This window comes from Anas acuta, chromosome 8 (genome assembly GCF_963932015.1).
Source record: "Anas acuta chromosome 8, bAnaAcu1.1, whole genome shotgun sequence".
NCBI classification, from domain to species: Eukaryota; Metazoa; Chordata; class Aves; order Anseriformes; family Anatidae; genus Anas; species Anas acuta.
Genome location: NC_088986.1, coordinates 19,052,932 through 19,071,788, shown reverse-complemented (window position 1 = coordinate 19,071,788; position 18,857 = coordinate 19,052,932). Strand labels below are relative to the sequence as shown.

General features: G+C 35.2%; 1 protein-coding gene across 5 annotated transcripts in view; it reads left to right on the top strand.

The window, feature by feature from the left end:
• BRINP3 (BMP/retinoic acid inducible neural specific 3) overlaps positions 1 to 18,857 on the top strand; it is a 199,262-nt gene that overhangs the window by 113,112 nt on the left and 67,293 nt on the right. For all 5 annotated transcript variants that reach the window (XM_068690176.1, XM_068690173.1, XM_068690177.1 and 2 more), the window contains 2 exons: positions 907 to 1,097; positions 11,159 to 11,349. In XM_068690176.1, coding sequence (XP_068546277.1) covers positions 907 to 1,097; positions 11,159 to 11,349 — 382 coding nt within the window. The remainder of the gene's footprint in view (positions 1 to 906; positions 1,098 to 11,158; positions 11,350 to 18,857) is intronic.

Here is an 18,857-nt window from a genome sequence, read left to right as displayed (position 1 = left end):
TGACAGAGGACTTGGAAAAGCTAAACAACAGTCCAAAGGTTGTCTTGGACTTAATTCTTACATTCGAGTCTGTAACCAAAGTTGCTGTTGGTGTATCTTGGAAAAGCAAAGTTGCTGCAGACATTCAGTGTCTTGTCTAGATTTTGAGAGCAATGGTAAAAACTGTACCTGGTATCTTAATTGGTATGTAAATGGATAAAAGATGTGTTTATTACCGTGTAATTGACCTGTGATTTTCACTGTTCTCAGTGATGTATTTTGCAGGGAGGCAGGGGACAAGTCTATGAATTAATTTTTATCCCTCCTACAATTGAAAAGTGATCTGTTTTAGGAATCAGACATACTACCTGTATATTTCTTCAAAATGAAGACTAAAACTACAGCAAACTTTGGAAACATCATAGTAAAGTAAAATGTGGTGTGATAATGTATGTTGCTCAAATTAGCTAGCTATGTACCTAAGTGGCTTATTATCAAAAAGAAAATAACATGGGCCATTTCTTGAAATATTTTTAAAAGTTGCCTTATGTTAACAAAACTATTTATTTCTTTTGTTTCAAAGTTTGAAAAATTATTAGTAGACTTTCAGTTCCTAACATATCTGTTTGTTCAAGGCTGTATTCATATCAGGGACTAAACATAAACAATAAGAACAGCAGCATCCCCAATTGTTTTATTATTATTTTTTTTTTCTGGACAGTTATTTTGTAATGGAATACTCCCTGCACTTCCAATAAATAACACTTATTGTTGTCCTATGCCTATGATACATGACACTGTCACTGTCAAGGCCTGCTGTAATACCCAGCTTGTTGCCCCCAGCTAGTCAACAGAGCAGAGTAGTTTGCAAATTAAGATATCTGTCTGAATGACATATTTCTGAATGAGAATCACTTTACTTTGCAGAGAGTTTGGCCGCTGGAAAGTAAACAATCTTGCTGTTGAAAGAAGAAATTTCCTTGGCTCCCCACTGCCACTTGCCCCTGAATTCTTCCGTAACATAAGGCTATTAGGACGCCGCCCGACACTTCAACAGATCACAGAAAACCTTATCAAGAAGTATGGGACACACTTCCTACTATCGGCTACCTTGGGAGGTAGGGTTAATGCTTGGAAATATGGTGAACGAGTTTGATATGACTGAACTAAAAGCATTGGTCAACTGATTTCCTTGTAAAACTGTGGTGTTCTCTGTTCCCAGAGCAGCTAAACTGAGCCACTATGCCTCGGTTAGATTTTACAGAACACGAACAGGTTTTGTCTTCCAGCCTTATGTCTCCTTCTTCTGCTGATGATAAACTTTGTTTTATTGATTCTTTGTAAACAGTTTTAAGGACAATAAGAAAAGAATGCCCATTGCTAAGAGTGACGTACTTAGGCCTGAGTTCCTGGTGTGCATGATCCTAGTCCTTTGGGGATGTTGCTCTGAACTGAGAACTCATTGAGCAACAGTTTTCAGTAAGAGGACCCTAAAACAATCTGACACAATAACAAATTACACAGGTGTCTGGCTCCATTGCAGGACTGCAGAGATAAAGCAACAAACCCAGTAACAGTTGTTTCCGACAAATCTTTTCACCTAGGAGACTTTTAAATGACTTTGACTGCTTGGAAGTCCATATATTGCCAGTCTACCCTTTTTAGGACTACTCTCCGCTTAACCAGTGGGACTAAAAGTCTCAGAATGGGATGGAGAGGCTTTTCCATGCGATTAGCATTACCTTAATGGAAGCTGCATCTCTAAATCTCCATGGACTAATTTGGAAAGGGTAGCTAGATGTGTAATTGGGATCTGGTCATAAAATGGATTGAAGAAATCCAGTGAAGAGGCCTAATGTCCAAGGGAGAGCATAAATTGTTCCGAATAAAAGATAATTAGTGCCTGAGATTACCCATCGAGTCATCACAAAATGAACTGACATTTTAGAAATGCAGTTTTATCCCTTGGTGGGTGATTATATTAAAGATAATTCTAGTGATTGAGTATCCTTCCAACAGGACCGTCTTGTCAAAATCCTTTATTCACCTGAGGAATGGTTCTCTTTAACACATTTCATAACAGATTTCAAACCATATATTAAGGAAATGACAGCCTTCCTTTTCTCTTTTGGCTGATATCTGAGCTTTGTAGAACTGAAATGGCTAACAGTAACTCTCGTTTGGAGAAGACTATTCTAGAAACAAGGTGAATTTCTGCCTTACTGGAGATATTAAAATAACAATACAGAACTAATTCCTATCATTATTTTCAAAACTAGTGCCTCTTCAGCAAATCCATCAATCTTTTGAAATTTAAGAATAAATTACATGTGTTGACCAGCAATTTGGAATAAAATTCCTAGATTATTTTTTTTTTTTTATTTTGCTTCGTGTATTTCTTTCATACAAAAAGTACATATTTCAGAAAGAAGCATATATTTTCTTATGTGTGTGGCACAGCTGAACAGTAAACCTAATTGCAGAAAAGAAATTAATTTTTTACCAAATATTTATGTACAATAATTAAAGATTTAGCTGCAACAGGTATGGTAATGCAAAGATTATGCAGTGGTAAAACAGTTATTTTTATTAGCTATTTTCTTATTATTAACTAACATAAATTTTGGTACAAACAGCCATATAATCAAATTCACTTTAAAGTTGAAATTGAACCTAACAACCTAAGAAAAACAGACTAACACAATTATAATTGTTATTTCAAAAGTACAAAGCACCAATATTACCCTGATCACAAAAGAGCTTCAGACTTAATGCATTTTAGAAAGTATAGCCCTAAGTAAAAACTAAAACATAAGGACAGGTCTTTAGAGAAAAAGACATTTGACAATTTCATCTTAAACATTAAATTTGATCCACAAACCCATAGGATTTCCTGCAGGGAATCCAGGGTAGGGTCCCCTTTTCTCCTCTCTCTTAATATCATCTCAGAAAGCCCCTAAAATGCAGTAGCTGCTGTATACTTGCAAAAGTGTACTACTTGCAAGGAGACAATGTTGACCTTAGAACTGTGCCTAAGCTTACTGTTTAAGGTTTTGATTTAAGTGCCTAGCCTTAAGTTTTAGGCATAATTTCAGACACACCTGCAGCCTTCCATTATCATTGGATGGGTGCTGAATACATTGAAAAATTCAATTATTAAAATAATTATGGGAAAATAGTAATTTCCAAGAGTGCTTTCATAAGGAGGCTAATAACCCTATACTTTTCTGTATGTGTTCATTCTTGTTTTGGGGCTAGATTGAATGGAAATTCCCAGAGATGCTTGTCCATATTTTAACATGTATGTCATCTATTTTATTTCAATAATGTAATCATACTTTTTCTTTAATTATGAGTTTTATTCTGAAAGCTTTGTCACCTATGCAGCTTCTAAAAAGCAGAAGACCAAACAGAGTGCACATATTTATTTTATTTAATGAATTCCCAGTCATCTGTATTCATGGCCATAAAGGAAAAATTGGCAAATGAATGATCTTGTGGTAAGATTTGTGTGCCCTTGTGACTATTTGGCTTTCATGAATATCCTTTTTTGACTGTAAAGGGAACTCTTGCACATAGTTGTTTGTGAGACATTCCCATGTCTTTATTCACAAACACAGAAATATACTCCTCAAGGGCATTCTGAAATGAGAATTTAGGGAAGTTCTATTTTCCGTGATGCCACAAGTTAATGTATGCTGTATCGGGCTGGGCCATCACTAGTAGGTGAGGCATTTTCCTCCACTCTTCTAGGGGGACACATGTCCTGCTTACTTTAGTAAGATTGCAAATTTACACAACCCATCCAAAAATGGCTGGGACTGTTTGACAAGAGAGGCAAGAGAGGATTCGTACATGTAATCTTCATCCTAGAAGGTGAGAGAAGACTTTATTGGACAAATCCCTGAACATCTCATCTAATTAGAACTGCTTTAGGCTGTATGACCTTCTGAACTTCCTTCCAGCCTAAATTATTCTCTGATTCCATTAAATGTAGTTCTGAATTCTTTGCCAGCTTTCAACTAGCACTGCTGTTAAGCAGATTCTTCATCAAGTGAGAGACAACACACAATATTATTTTTCTCCCCCCCTTTTTTTTTTCCTGCATTTATACTTAATGCTTTTGCTTGCCTACAGCACGGTGCAAGGAACGTCCATCCTTCTGAATAATATACAAAAGTATTAGCTGCCATAAGCCTTAATGGTTTACAACAAATAGGATGGAGCAGTGAGTTACAGAACTGAAAATTATTGTGAAGCCCAGTGCACCACCGTGGAATAAGTGTAGGAGGATGAAAATGTCATTGGATCCCATGTTTCACACTGTTCTTACATAAGGATATCAAAGTTGCTTAGCAAACTGGGTAGATTTGGTGATGAGGAAATTACAGCTAACTGACCCATTATGATGAAATTATTGGTCTTATTCCTGGCATTTGGGTGAAATTAGTCTGATTCTGGTGCTCTGCAAGAGGAAGACAGTGGGTCCTCTTAGCAGCTGGAACACCATAACTGCTCTTAAAAAAAAACAAATTTGCAGAAGGTTGCCAAGCTTGTTATGAAATTAAAGCATTAGAGGTCAACTGGCTAAAGGGCAATTTCAAATGTTTGAGATTTTTGCTCCTATTGTTAGACAAGTGCTCAAAATGCTCATTACCAGACCATCAATGCATTCGCTTGTTTTGGTCAGGAAATATCTCTCATATCTCTGAAAGCTTTGAGATTAAAAAAAAAAAAAAAAAAAAAAAAGTAGTTTATCTTTACAACAATTTAAGGATATCAGCAAATCAGTTTAATTCCAACCTCCTGTTTTTCTCCTCTCCATTGATTACAGTTATGCAAACATATTTGATATTCACACCTATACTATTCTGTGAACTGCAAAAAAGAAAGGGTCAGATTTTCCTTCCCTGATTGGTATTCCTCTTGAGTAATACATTACACTGCATATAGAGATGGGAGAGATTTTCAGTTGGTGAAAATCAGTGAATCTCAATGAACTCTAAAGTATTTACGATAATTTACACTAACTGCTGATATGATCTTTGCTTTCTGTGTCACTTCATTCAAGGTAAGGTACAAAGTATTGAAAAAAAAAGTAAGAGAGAGTCCAGTCTTAAGTAACTGATGTGATAAAGAACCTTGAAAATTTATTATTGGATATGCAAACCCCCCTAGGTCTGTAAGTTTAATATAATGGATGCTAAGGGGAAGAAAAAAGCCCAACGATATATTCTCTTTTTTCTCTCTTCCTATCTGCTCAAGGAAGAAAATAATCAAATAATTTCACAGATGGTATATATGGAATTAATGTGCAGTTATTCAGTTGAACCACAGAAATGATGACACATCTGGTCTAGCATTAATTTATATAGTATTTGAAGCTGTGTACTTCCATCAGCATCTGCTTAGGTTTGGAAAATTGATCTGATGGTGTGTTCTGTAATTCATACAGGAATAGATTTTCTAGTGGTACTAAGCGATTTTTTATAACAATGGTTTTATATACATATAATACTATATTGCATTACAGCTATTGTAACTGAGGTATTCTATTTAACAAGAAACATTTGAGAAGTGCACAAAACAAAGACCTTTATATCTTTTTTAAGATACATCTACATGTATGAATATAGAGCTCCAAGTAGGTAACTGTGGACAATGCTGAGATGTATCCAGCTCTGAGTGTTCTCTCTCTCTCTTTTTTTTTTTTTATATATATTTTATTTTTTTATTTTAATTTTTATCATTTCCTCATTTTCTGTAAGGAATTGATGAGAGTTGCTTGAATCACTACTTTTTCCTATCACTACCTAGTCTACACATGAAAATATAAAACATCAAGGAACGCGATCCTTTTGTCATTACAAAGTTGTGGGTACAAGAAAACAATCTCTAAATAATTGAAGCATAAAATAGGGCTAAAAATTAAAAACATATGAAGATGTATTATTATGTGTAACAAAATACATTTACTCCAATATACATTTATATTATTGATTTATATATTGATTTATATATATTATTGAGTTACAGTTGTTATGGCATTATTCTATTCTACTATGCAAAAGATTATTTGCATTTTTTTATTTAGATAATTCGTGAATATATTAATAAGATACACACAAAATTATTTTCTGATATCTGAATGCCATTTATAAACTGCTGTTTAGGAGTCATATATAAATGGATGGGTTATTTGTCTAGGTAAATTTCTACATACTTATTTTATTTCATTTCTTAAAAACAGCTCATAGAATATTTATCTCAACTCAGTCATTTAACTTATAAGTAAAAATCCTGCAAAATAAATCTAGAAAGAAAGAAATATATAGGCTAAGGTATAGGCTTGCAAATTCCAAGGCTCACAGGGATTTTAGTATATATTGTGCCAAGGTCAGTCTGTAGTGTGAATGTCAGTCCCCAGTCCCCAGCTGAATATCTGTATCAGTGGCAGCAGCTACATGGTAATAAAGCATCAGCATATAAGTCTGCTAATTTCTTGAACCAGTCATTGGATCATGTGAGGATTTTTTGTAAGGATGACCAAATGTTTTTATCTCTTTTAACCCTGAGAAAATGAAGTAGACTGACTCTTGAATTTCGTGAAGTAGAGAGAATACTGCTTTTAGAGCCTACAGAAGACACAGTTGTATGGATCCAGTGCTGAATAACCACTTTTTCTTTGTATTCCCTGCCATAATCCATTTCAGTTTTTAAAATACATAACCTTGAATAGTTTTCTACAACTACAGTTAATTTTTAGCTAAAGCCTGGGTGTCTTTTTAGCCATTTTCAGACTATAACTAGTTCATAAATAAATAAATAAATAAATAAATACATTCATGTTTCAAGTGTGACAGAAGAGTTTCTTTTGGCATGGGTTTAATTTTTCCTAAATAAATTTAAAATTCAAGTTGTCTTCCAGTAATTAAACATGAATCAATGGTGTTGCTTTACAAAGCCAACAGTTCTGGGTGCAAAAGGGAACCCTGTTACAACTCTCCAGTTACATGGTAGAGCCCAAGTAACAAAGTATGGTGGAGGTCTTTGTTTTTCAGTCCACTTTAATGCTTTATCTAGCAATTGCTATATCAGCGCTGTAAGATTAAATACTTCCTGAATATGCAAAATGCCTTTTGAACATCAAATACTTTTGAACTGTATCTGATTGTACCACAGTGCCTGAGAATATTAGTGATGAATTAGTTTGGCATGCCATTCAAGAACGATGCAGAGATTTTTGAGGAGAAAGAGCTTCCTTCATTTTTACATCAAAGGCCCCTTCACTCCAGCTGTGTGCCTTCGCTCAACCTTGGGAAATGTAATCTGATGTGATCTAAATCAAAACAAACATGCAAAATCATTTCAATACAGTTACAGAAACAAAACATATCTGTTATGGAGCAGGGACAGAGACTACAGGGCTGGGGATGAGCGTAGGATGCTGGCAGGGGATCCTGCCTGCCAAAACGCACCCACTGGCAACTGCTGCAGAAAGTATGGGGTCAAACAATACCATGAGGATAGGATGATGTGATAGCTGTGAAGAGATTCAAAGGTTATTTTTCTTGACATTTTCTAATAAAAACAAAACAAAGCAACATACAACACTGTTCTTTTTCAAGGTTCTTTTTGGAAATGGGAGGATTTTTATCACTACTCTGATCTTCACCCCCTGAAGAGCAACTGTTTCTGATGGGAGAAAAACAAACAGAGTCTCTTTTAATAATAAAGCTTATCAGCATTCTGTTGAAATATGATTTTGATGGAAACAGCCTCACTGTCTCTACTAATCTCTAACATAGATCAATTGAAAGGACTCTCTGAGTTTAAACCAGAAGTTTGTTCACTGCCCAGTGAAACACAAAGAACCTCTTTTTTTTTTTTTTCTTTTTTTTTCCCCTTCTACTGTCCAGATTTTCAGTGGAAAGCTGATTGAGCTTCCAATATTCACTTTAATCTAAATACATTAGTTGAGACACCTGGAAAAAGGAAAAAAGCAAATGAAATCTCCTAATGAAAAATTACACCTTTTTTGCATTGCCTGTACTGACCTCTGATTTAGTGTTTACTGCCTGCGAGTTGTGGTATTGTCTATTCTGATACAGCTGTGTCTTTAAAGTGCCACAAAAAACTGCACAAAGCCCATAGCCCCTTGCTCCCATCTCAGCTCGCTCCATCGCTCTTCATTTCAGAAACGCATTTCATATTGTGACTAGTGTCACGGGGCAACTTTGAAAAGGCAGGTTTTATTTCATAGGCATAACTGAAAGCCAACAGTGCTGGAATCTAGAGCAGATTTTGATGGCAAATTTCTCTCAAGGCACCAGCCATGAGACTTTTCTGTGCTTCTCCAGCCCTCTGCTCACTGCAGGAAGGGTGGCAACATCCCAGTGTGGGTAATGGCCCATCTGGCCACAAGACCCGCACCATCTCACATCAGGGTGGTGTGGCAAAATGTGGCACACACGCCTGTGCTCATAAAACATGCTTATGCCTCTCCTGCCAAATGAACCTAGTCTGCTTTGCAGGAGGTTTTGGCATCAATTAAATACAATGTGAATGCATGTCTATTTATTAGAGCAGACAGATTAGGTAACTGGATGGGGAAATCCTGTTACTTATGGAGACTGTTTTGATTTCTGTTTTTTGGAGTTCAAGCAATTAAAACCTGCTTCGATGACTGCATGCACCAAAACAAACAAACAAACAAACAAACAAACAAACAAACAAACAAACAAACCACAATAAAAGAGAAGAGAAGAGAAGAGAAGAGAAGAGAAGAGAAGAGAAGAGAAGAGAAGAGAAGAGAAGAGAAGAGAAGAGAAGAGAAGAGAAGAGAAGAGAAGAGAAGAGAAGAGAAGAGAAGAGAAGAGAAGAGAAGAGAAGAGAAGAGAAGAGAAGAGAAGAGAAGAGAGAAGAGAAGAGAAGAGAAGAGAAGAGAAGAGAAGAGAAGAGAAGAGAAGAGAAGAGAAGAGAAGAGAAGAGAAGAGAAGAGAAGAGAAGAGAAGAGAAGAGAAGAGAAGAGAAGAGAAGAGAAGAGAAGAGAAGAAAAAAAGAAAAGAAAAGAAAAGAAAAGAAAAGAAAAGAAAAGAAAAGAAAAGAAAAGAAAAGAAAAGAAAAGAAAAGAAAAGAAAAGAAAAGAAAAGAAAAGAAAAGAAAAGAAAAGAAAAGAAAAGAAAAGGAAACAAGTATTACCCAAAAGGAAACTACTGAAGGGGAAGCATAAACAGAGTGGCAAAAAAAATGAGGTAGACACCAGCTGGAATATTCTGGGCAGCAGCTTTCCCTTCCAGGATGAAATGAATATACTGGGCAAGCCAGGAAGGTCTAGTTAGATACGAGAATCCTGGATAACACAAGTTTTGCCTGTGTATGGGCTGAAGAGCCTGTCTGTCCTCTGAACTTGTGAGAGACTGGGAAACAGTATAAATCAATTAATATGAACACATTCCTCTTTCTCCAAACACAAATGAATTTTCTTCAAGCAGAAGTAGCTGTGTGTGTCAGCAGATGTGTTCTGCATAGAGACATGAGTTCTTCATTTAACATTGCTCACCACCAAAATTATCTCCTTTTAAATAAGATGTCATGTTTTTGTCCTACACAGTATCCCTCTACAGCTATATTTGTTGGCACATAAGCCCATCTGAAATTGCCATCATTTCCCTTGAATGGGCAAAATGCCACCAAGGCAGATGCATGAGCAATGAAACTGGAGTGGTAAGTTAGGCCATATCAGTGTAGTTTCCTTTCCAGGAGTGAGGAAACAGCATTCTGTGGAGCTGTTCAGCACATAAAATACAGGTATAATGATATTATTTATTGACTCTTGAGCAAATTAACACAGAAGAATGCTGCCTACCAAATAAAGGTTTGGAAAGTGAGAAAAGTGTTTTAGTAGTTACTTTCTACATAAGTTGCACAGAAGAAAATATTAGTCAATAAATTATTTTTCTATTTTATTTTCTGAAGAAAAGAGCTTTGTCTAAATAAAACACAAAGTGAATGAATTCTTGTTTAGCCTGAAATACAGGAAAAAAAAACATCCACAATGTAAACAATTAATGTAGAATATTCCTTACAAATTTAACATTCCCAGTAGCTCTTTACTTAAAATGTTTTTAAGAACCTGCTCAGTTAAATGGATGAGATTTTGCTTTGTTTTCGTTTTTAATTATCCTATGGGAATTAAATTTTCTAAACTCAAGTATTTGCCCATGTCTATTTAGAGAGGATAGAAATGAGAAAACCACAACCTAAGATGCTGGAGCTTCTCTTGTCTTTTGGAAGAACAAATCTGCTTTAGAAGTTAGGAAAGTGTTACTTTTGTCTCCTCCACACCCCCTGACCCTTTTTGTTTGTTTGTTTGTTTGCTTGCTTTTAAAGAAACTGATTAAGCTTCTGATTACATATTTTTTATACTTTTTCATGATATGAATTTGGTTTAAGAGATCTGTTAAATCAGGTTTCAAGCATCTTATCATTGCTGAATTAATTACACAGCATAAACATATTGACAGTTTATAAAGGTTATAAGAAGGTATTATCTTTCTTTTTCTGAAATCAAGTGAGATTTATATTTCAAAAGAAGGAAATAACAAAAAGACGCAAATATTATTTTGGTTTTATTTCATGTTAACATTAAATACTAAAAAAAACAACAAAGGTATTGAGCAACCTTGTATACAGACACATTTTTATATGATTAAGATTGAAAGTCTACATAATATTTATATATAAAAAGTTGGAATTAGTGTAGAAGATTTATCCCTGGTGTCACTCCTTTTTAGGCATAAATATGTAAATATGTTCAATTTTATTGTCGCTATTCTTACAAGGCATTAAAAAAAAAAAAAAAAAAGGAAAAGAACAGTAATTCTCAGTTGATTTTTCAGAGATGTTTCATATGGAAAAAATAGAAAGTGTTGTCTTTTACTTTCATAAAGGTGGATAAATTCTCAGAAATGTCAGAGAGGGAGGATAAACACTGGTCAGACCACTAGACCCATGGAAGTCCTCATTCATGTGCTTAGGCACTAAAGTAGCTAAGTATGACAGCAGGATGTTTATCTAACTGCTGTGGAAAACAATAGCTTGCCACCTTATTTCTGGCAAAACAAAAGCTGTAGATGATGTCACTGATGAATGCTGTGGTTTCTGTTTCCATACTCAGGAGAGGAGTCACTCACAATTTTTGTGGACAAAAGGAAGCTGAGCAAGAGATCAGAAGGAAGTGATCCTAGCACCAACAGCTCTGCAGTGACTCTGGAGACTCTGCATCAGCTTGCAGCCTCCTACTTCATTGACAGGGACAGCACTCTGCGCAGACTCCACCACATCCAGATAGCCTCCACTGCCATAAAGGTACGGGAAGTACTCTGATAGAAACCTTCAGACATGTTTCCAGATTCACTACCTGCTTTTCAGGAGAGATGTTTTGATTAGTAAAAAAAGATTGATTTGGAAAATAACAAATTTTGTCCTAATCATTTTCTTACTTGAATCAAAGCATTACATTTATAATGAAGAAGACTGTTAAGAGGTGGGTCTGACACACTAAAGATAGCACTCTCAATGATCATTGTATAATTTTAATGCTACAAATGTCCCTTACAGAAGTATTAGGTCATTGAGACAATCTTTACATGTGTGTTCAGCAATCATGTTTATAGCCAGACTTATATTTTCCTACAGGTACATATAGTTTATGTTTTCCCTTGCACTTTTTTTTTTTTTCTTTTCTAAATTTAGTTTAGTGCACTCTTATGATTGACATGAATTAATTTTTACTGATCTTTCAAATAAATATGCATAAATGGAGTTCTTGGTTCTACAGCACTGTGGAGGCACATCCTATTTTCTGCCAAGAACTGCTTTGGTACAGTCAAAATACCCAACCTACTGACTGCAGTATGTCATTCATAGCACTAGAGGATACTTGGATAAATTCAGTGTCTCTGCAGGTATTATGTAAAGCAACAACTGTTCTTTTGAGCAAATCTTTAGCTGAATGTTTCTTATTGGAAATAGCTGCTCTCAGTCCATTTCCAGAATTGAAGAGCAAATCAAAATGCAACTTGCAGTTGAAAGCATGTTAATTATGAGGCTTTTAATGTAAGATGTGATTTAGAATCTACTACATTTATTGGATCAGACCACTGGTAACAAGGGTCTTTATTAAAGACCATCTGAAGCCAATTTGTATTTTTCAGCTACCTTAGTTATTACTTAAGTAAATATAAATTTACCTCCTTGGGAGTGCCAGGTCCTTTACATACAAGAATACATGCAGAACTTGTGGCACGGCAGCAACCACTTCATTTGTCTGTTATATGGAGGATATTTCTCCTGTCCCATCCATCGTGGCAGCTAACCTCAGCTCAGAGCTGGTCACCTGCAGGTGCAAGACAGTGTTTGGCTCTTCAAGCATAACAGATGAAAACCCAGCAGAACCAACATAGAGTCCAGTCTCATCCGGTGGCTGCCTGCTGGATCACACAATCTTGCTGCAGACTGTCCTTCTACCTATCCCTCTGATCTGACTTACCTCTGCAATCTCAACATTCATTACGCAGAGCTGCAGCAACCTTTAAAACTAGTCTGCTTCCTTCAAAGCACAGGCAAAATTTTCCTTCTTTGTTAAGAAAATTTATTGGCAGGAAAAGGTAGTAACAAAAGTGCTAGAATATAGAAATGCAGAAGCAAAGCAATCTCTGAAAGACATGTCTCCTAATAGCTGCATTTTCAAAGCAATTCTGTGCTATAATACAAAATTAAACCCTGCTTCCTAATGATTTAGGTAATGAATGTTCCACATGTCGAATGTTTTTTACAAACACCACAAAATGACCAAGTTTTCTCTACACACCCCCACTGTTTATGAGATGGATACAAATGCAAGTGGTAGTCCATACGCAAATCTGATTTGGGTAATTGACTGCAGCAGGTCTCTAGAAAACAGTTTTCACATCAGATGCAACAGTACTGACACATGAAACACTCATTTTATAGCTTACTTTCATTGAGATTGGGAATATTTGCATTACAGATTTCTATTGTTAGAACACTTAACTAAACATAAAAACCTGTTTCTGTTGAGCACTGAACACAGGAGCAGACAGACAAGGCTTTTTTTTGTTGTTGTTTTGTTTTGTTTTCTCTCCACACAGATTTTTGAAACACTACAGTTTTTACATTGGAAAGCCATGAAATAATGGTCCAGATCCATGGTGTAAATAGAATATTTTCAGATTGTTTATTAAAACATACTGATAACCGAGTTAGACAACAGGCTTTCCATAGACTTGCAGATCTTACCATCCCTGCGATTATACCTGGGGGAAGATCTGGCAGTAGTAACACCCTGCAGGACCTGAGGACAGGGAGGGCCATCACCCATCTGTGTGCCTTCCCCTCCTAGACTGCTTCAGGGAGCGGAGTGAACCTAGCCTGTAAATTTCTGCATGGGTTTATTCACAGAAGCCTTGTCTGCCTTGATCTCCAGAGCCCTGCTCAAATCTTCTGCATGAGAGGTAAAATGGGATTTGCAAAGGCAGTCCAAGAAATGTTCCCTCACTTCGCCATAACTCCCTTCTGACAAATCCAATACTAACATATTGGAACAGGTGATGATTTTTTCCCCACATTTAGAAATCCCTGAAATTGTGAAATGTATAAGTTTTCTAAGTAATACACAATCATTTTTTGATTGCTGACTAATTAACAAAAAATAATACGTTCAGAATCTATTTAGTATTTGACACTATCAGTTATGATTCACTCCCAGGTAGCAATTCCATGTCTCATGTATTTGCATATACATAAAACTTCATTTAATTGAAAAGAAAAAGACTAAAAGGATAGCTTTTAGATATATTTTCATTTTTAGATATTTTAGATATTTAGATATTTTTTGAATTGCTTGTTTTCCCTTCCTTTTTATCAGTCAACTTTAGTTAGATTCCGGAAGGCTTTTTAATATGCTGTATACTATATTCTACCCTACTAAAAGAGTTGTTTATATTTAGGAAGAAAGAACTGAGAATATTAATATGCTTCATATTACTCATATCCTTACCAGGAAAAACTCAGCTATCCTTTTGGGAATGTGTACCTCAATGAAACAAACAAACAAAAAAATCAGAACAGGCAAGACAAAACACAAATCAAAATACACAGTACTGTGGATAAAACACAATGCTTCAGTGCACAAATGAGCATCCAGAATCAAAGGTAAGGGATACAACTATCCTTTCCTTTGGTTCTTTGGATAATATAACTACATACCGTAGTGCATTTTTTACCTTTTGAAACAGGTTTCTGATCATGTTTGGAGACATGATGCATGATTAAATAGGCTGCTGGTCTGTAAACAATTCCAGTGTTTTCATGAAAATGAATTAACATGTTATATTGTGCAAAGAATATCTGCATTACATCTGCATGCAAATTCATGCAGTTTAAAACAACCTTTAATCGTTTGGGTTTCTTTATCAATGTTAATGTTCTGCCACAAAGGTGTTCCTGGAGTTTTGGACTTCCAAAACAATCAGACGATATTTGATACTATATGTGCTTGTTGGCTTGTTTATTTTTCACATTTCCTGTAACTATGGGCAATCTGAAACTGCAACTTTAGTTAAAAACAACTGTGCACAACCATATTTTTCTGTTTGTAGTGTTCTCAAATGTCTGTCTTGATGACTGTAACACCTCTAAAAATATTCCACAAGAAATTAGATCATGAAGACACATTCTTCCCTTAAAAATAAAAATGTTTTCTCATAAAATGAAAAAGGATGATATTTACAAATTCCACCATGATATATATCCTAAACAAATTGCTATGTTAATTCTATGCCTCTTGCAATTTTTCTTTTCTTTTTACTCATTTGATCTGTCATTTAGGCTAACTGATTTGGGAAAGAGATATTTTCTGTTTGGTTACATTGTAACTTGCAAATACATTAATAAGATTTAATGATCATTTAAAAGGAAAAAAAAAGTCACAATAATATTATGTGAAGAAATATTCTCTCTTCTACTGGACCGTGAGGCAGAAGGAAAAAAACCAAGCATCCAAGAGCAGATGGGCACTTTCAGTTACTTTTAAAGCACCACCAAAGATGGATTTGTCTAGGACAGAAAACGATGAGCATTCAAAAGTGCTATAGCAGTGCTCAGTCAAATGTAAAGATAGCAATGAGTAATTTATCCATTCACAAACTATATCTGTTTTTGTGTTTGTACATTTAGGTCTTAATGTTTCCAGCTTCTTCTTTTGGTGCATCCTCCACAGATTAAGGTCTAAGTTTTCTGCAGATGGGACATTGAGAGGGATCCATTAAGTCTCTTGAGTTGCAGAGCCAAATATTAGGTCAAATATTAGATGTGAATAATCAAGCTCAATCAATCTTCTGAGAAAATATACATATATGTATATATCACTATGGATATATATCTGTTTTCTCAAATATTACAAACAAAAATGGCAGAAATATTTTTCTCCCTAATTTACTTAAAACAATTAATACTTGAGCAACTCTTATATTTTCAATTCAAATTCACTGAGGTATGTAGTATCTTTTTTTTTTTTTTTCTTTTTTTTTTCTTACAGGTCTTGATACATTATTTTGTGGGACTGATCAGGAAGATAAGATTTTGATAAGTTTCATAATTAAGGTTTTCTGTCAGAAATGCTGATTTATGTTATAGAGAAAGGAAAACATTAGGAAGGGGGAAATGAGAATTAACATTAAAAGTCTTCAAGCCTAATTATTATTTAAGTAGTGTAAAACAAACCTATAATTCAGACCAAAATCTTTTCCTGTGCAGCATGAGAGGAGTACAAGAGATGTATTTGATAAATCAAATTTGTTAATCAAATCTATTTATAATCAGGTTTGTTGATTGTGACATAATTATCTTAAAAAAAAATCAAAACAAGAAAAAATGACATCAGCACAACTGATTGAAGCTTCACATTTTTATATTGACAAGACATTGTTTATTTCACATAAAAAGAGGAAAAAACACCAAGTCTGATTTTCCAAGTGGAAATCAAACGTTCACGGGAGCTACCCAGGGCCTATATCAATATTTGCCTTATTTAAAAATCTCTGATACATACATTCTTTCGGTATTATTTTAATGCATTCATTTTAGTGTAAGTAGTTAGGCTCCTATGTTAAATCAACAGTTTGCAGCCTCAAGGGCATCACTGGACTCTTGCCAAGAGCCTGAGGGCTGCATCTAATTTGCATACACATTTACATGAATGCACATCCTGTTGTGTTTGAAATATTACAGATCCAACATTACTTCCCTTGTATACTCATTTTAGAAGCTTTTTCCTACGAATATTTCTCTTCAGATGCACTGACAGCTGTTAAGTCTCCCTATTAACATGCATATTAGGATGATGGGGCGTGTACTCCTCTTGTTTTATACGATCCTGTAAATTTATGGAAGCATAATACAGACAAAGCCAGGAAAGGTTTTCTTTCTGTTTGTGTTTAATGAGCAATGTTCTCAGCTATTCCAACTCACTGATGCTCTTACCTCTGTACAGCCATACTAATCTGCATCTGTTGAAGATTTCACCATAACTGAATGTCCAGAGGAAGGGCAAATGACCTGAGACTTAGCACTATAAAATAACCCTTATCTGTATGTCTGACCTTTTCCTTCACTGATTGATGGATGGTGTAAACAACATTTGAAGGTCACAAGGATCCTTAGCACCTTCTGTGACAGTATTCTGTCTTTGCCCACTAGCAGAATGACCTCATTGTACTGCCCTGAGATCATGCATCTGTTTTCCTAGCACCTAGTTAGAAGACTTTTTAATGGTGGGTAGATAGGGCTATGAATAAAATGTCCAAAGGTTTTTCTGCTTTCTGAGTGTAACACAATGGGGATACATAGCAGTATAAGCTCTTACTCCTATAAGCAACCCTAAGTCCTGTTCACTGGAAGCCACTGTCATTTCCACCAATTAGTGGAATGACATTATTAGTGAGAATTAGCTTGCATCACTGCCTGCCCTTGGCTGGTATGGCTCTTGAATGTAGGATTTGCCCTGAGGAAATGCTATGTTGAGAAGAGCACACAGCTTTATAGGACCATAGATAGTTTAGAGGATGTGCTAAACACTTGCTGAATGAAATTTGCACTAGAAAAGATATGTAGAACAGATAAGAAACACATACAGTTTATAAGAACAGGGCTCTATTTTGATGGTAAATATATCTGATTATATATGAATGACCCCGTCTTACAGTGGACTGCTAGAAAGGAAATTAAACAAATTAGCTTCTCAGTCAAAACTCGGACTGAAATCCAGACTATTTGTTTCTTTGTTTGGTCTGAAAATACTTCCTGCTTTTTTTTTTTTTTTTTTTTTTTTTTTTAAATCTTTCTTTCATACCTTCTAGTTGAATGTGGTTTCCCGTGGATTCAACTAGTTGCTGCAATCAAAAGTGGAAATGCTGCCCTTGTTAAATTTCTGACAAACTGTAACTGTTTCCACAGATTGCCTCATGGCAAAATTTTTGAAGCTTTTGAGGACATGACCTGAAAGCAGTACCATAATTATGTGCTGAGACAATTATATCATGTTGCTCAACAGGGTTTATTTGCTCAGGAGTAGCCCTGAATTTCTACAACCCTGAATTTCTACAGCTATATCCCTTCTTTTTTTCTGAAGATAGATTTTTTCTGAAGATAGATTTTTTCTGAAGGTATCACAGTACCACATCCTACTGCACAGCACAGAATTTGTGCTTGTCTCATTATAAAATCGAAATACATGAGGCTTTATACATTTATGTCTAGGAGCTGTTGGAGATCTTTGGATCAAATTATCTGTAGAAGACATTACAAAATATCATGATTGCTATGTAGGGTTGTAAACTAATTCTAAGAATACACCAGCTGTAAAGGTTAGGGATTTATTGGCAGATCTTATTCAGGAGTTTAAGGTGATAAAATTAAAAACAACCTTAATTCATTTGGACAGTAGAGTTCTAATTAAGTAGAAACTCCACATCTGCTTTTCCTCAGAGGTAATGTGGAGGTCAGCTCTTCAGTTGGTTCTGATCCTCGCTATCCCAGTGAGAGGAAAAAGGTGGGGGGGAAGTCACACATGCAAGTCCATGCAGTCATGTTTTACTACATAATCTCGGAGTGCATATTCAGCGTAATTGACACCATGCATCACAGCAGCTGCAACATGACAATCATAAACGGATATGCTTTAGCAGCCTCTAACACAGACTACACTGTCTCAATATATTTTCAATAAAGCATATAGAGTAATGAGTAAGAGAAGTTCTAACATTGCCAGCTAGTTGGTGACATCATGAGATGCTTTCAAAAGAGCAAAATTGCACATAATGGAGATGTTATGATATATACTTTGGAAAGACTTTAGATAATTATTCTTCAGTCTTAAAAATAAATAAAATAAAATAAATAAAAATAAAGTAGAATAAAATAAAATATACCAAGAATAGACATAATGGAACATAAAAAACTGAACAACTTTGTTAAATTAATTATGTAGTTTAATCAAGAGAGGAACAAGGAGAAAAACAAAAGACAAGATGAAAAAGGAGAGGAGAGGAGGGGAGGAGAGGGGAGGGAGGGGAAGCGGAGGCGAGGGGAGGGAAAGAGAGAGGAGAGGAGATATAGATATCTTATAAATTCTATATTCCATACATTTACAAATACATTTTCATGTATTTTGTTTTTAGATTTTATAATTAAAACTTGAATCTAGTCTTCCTCTTGAATCTTATTAATTTAATGATACAAACACCTCTGAAAAATCCTTCATGTTTAAATCTTTTAGAGGCAAGTGATTATTAGAC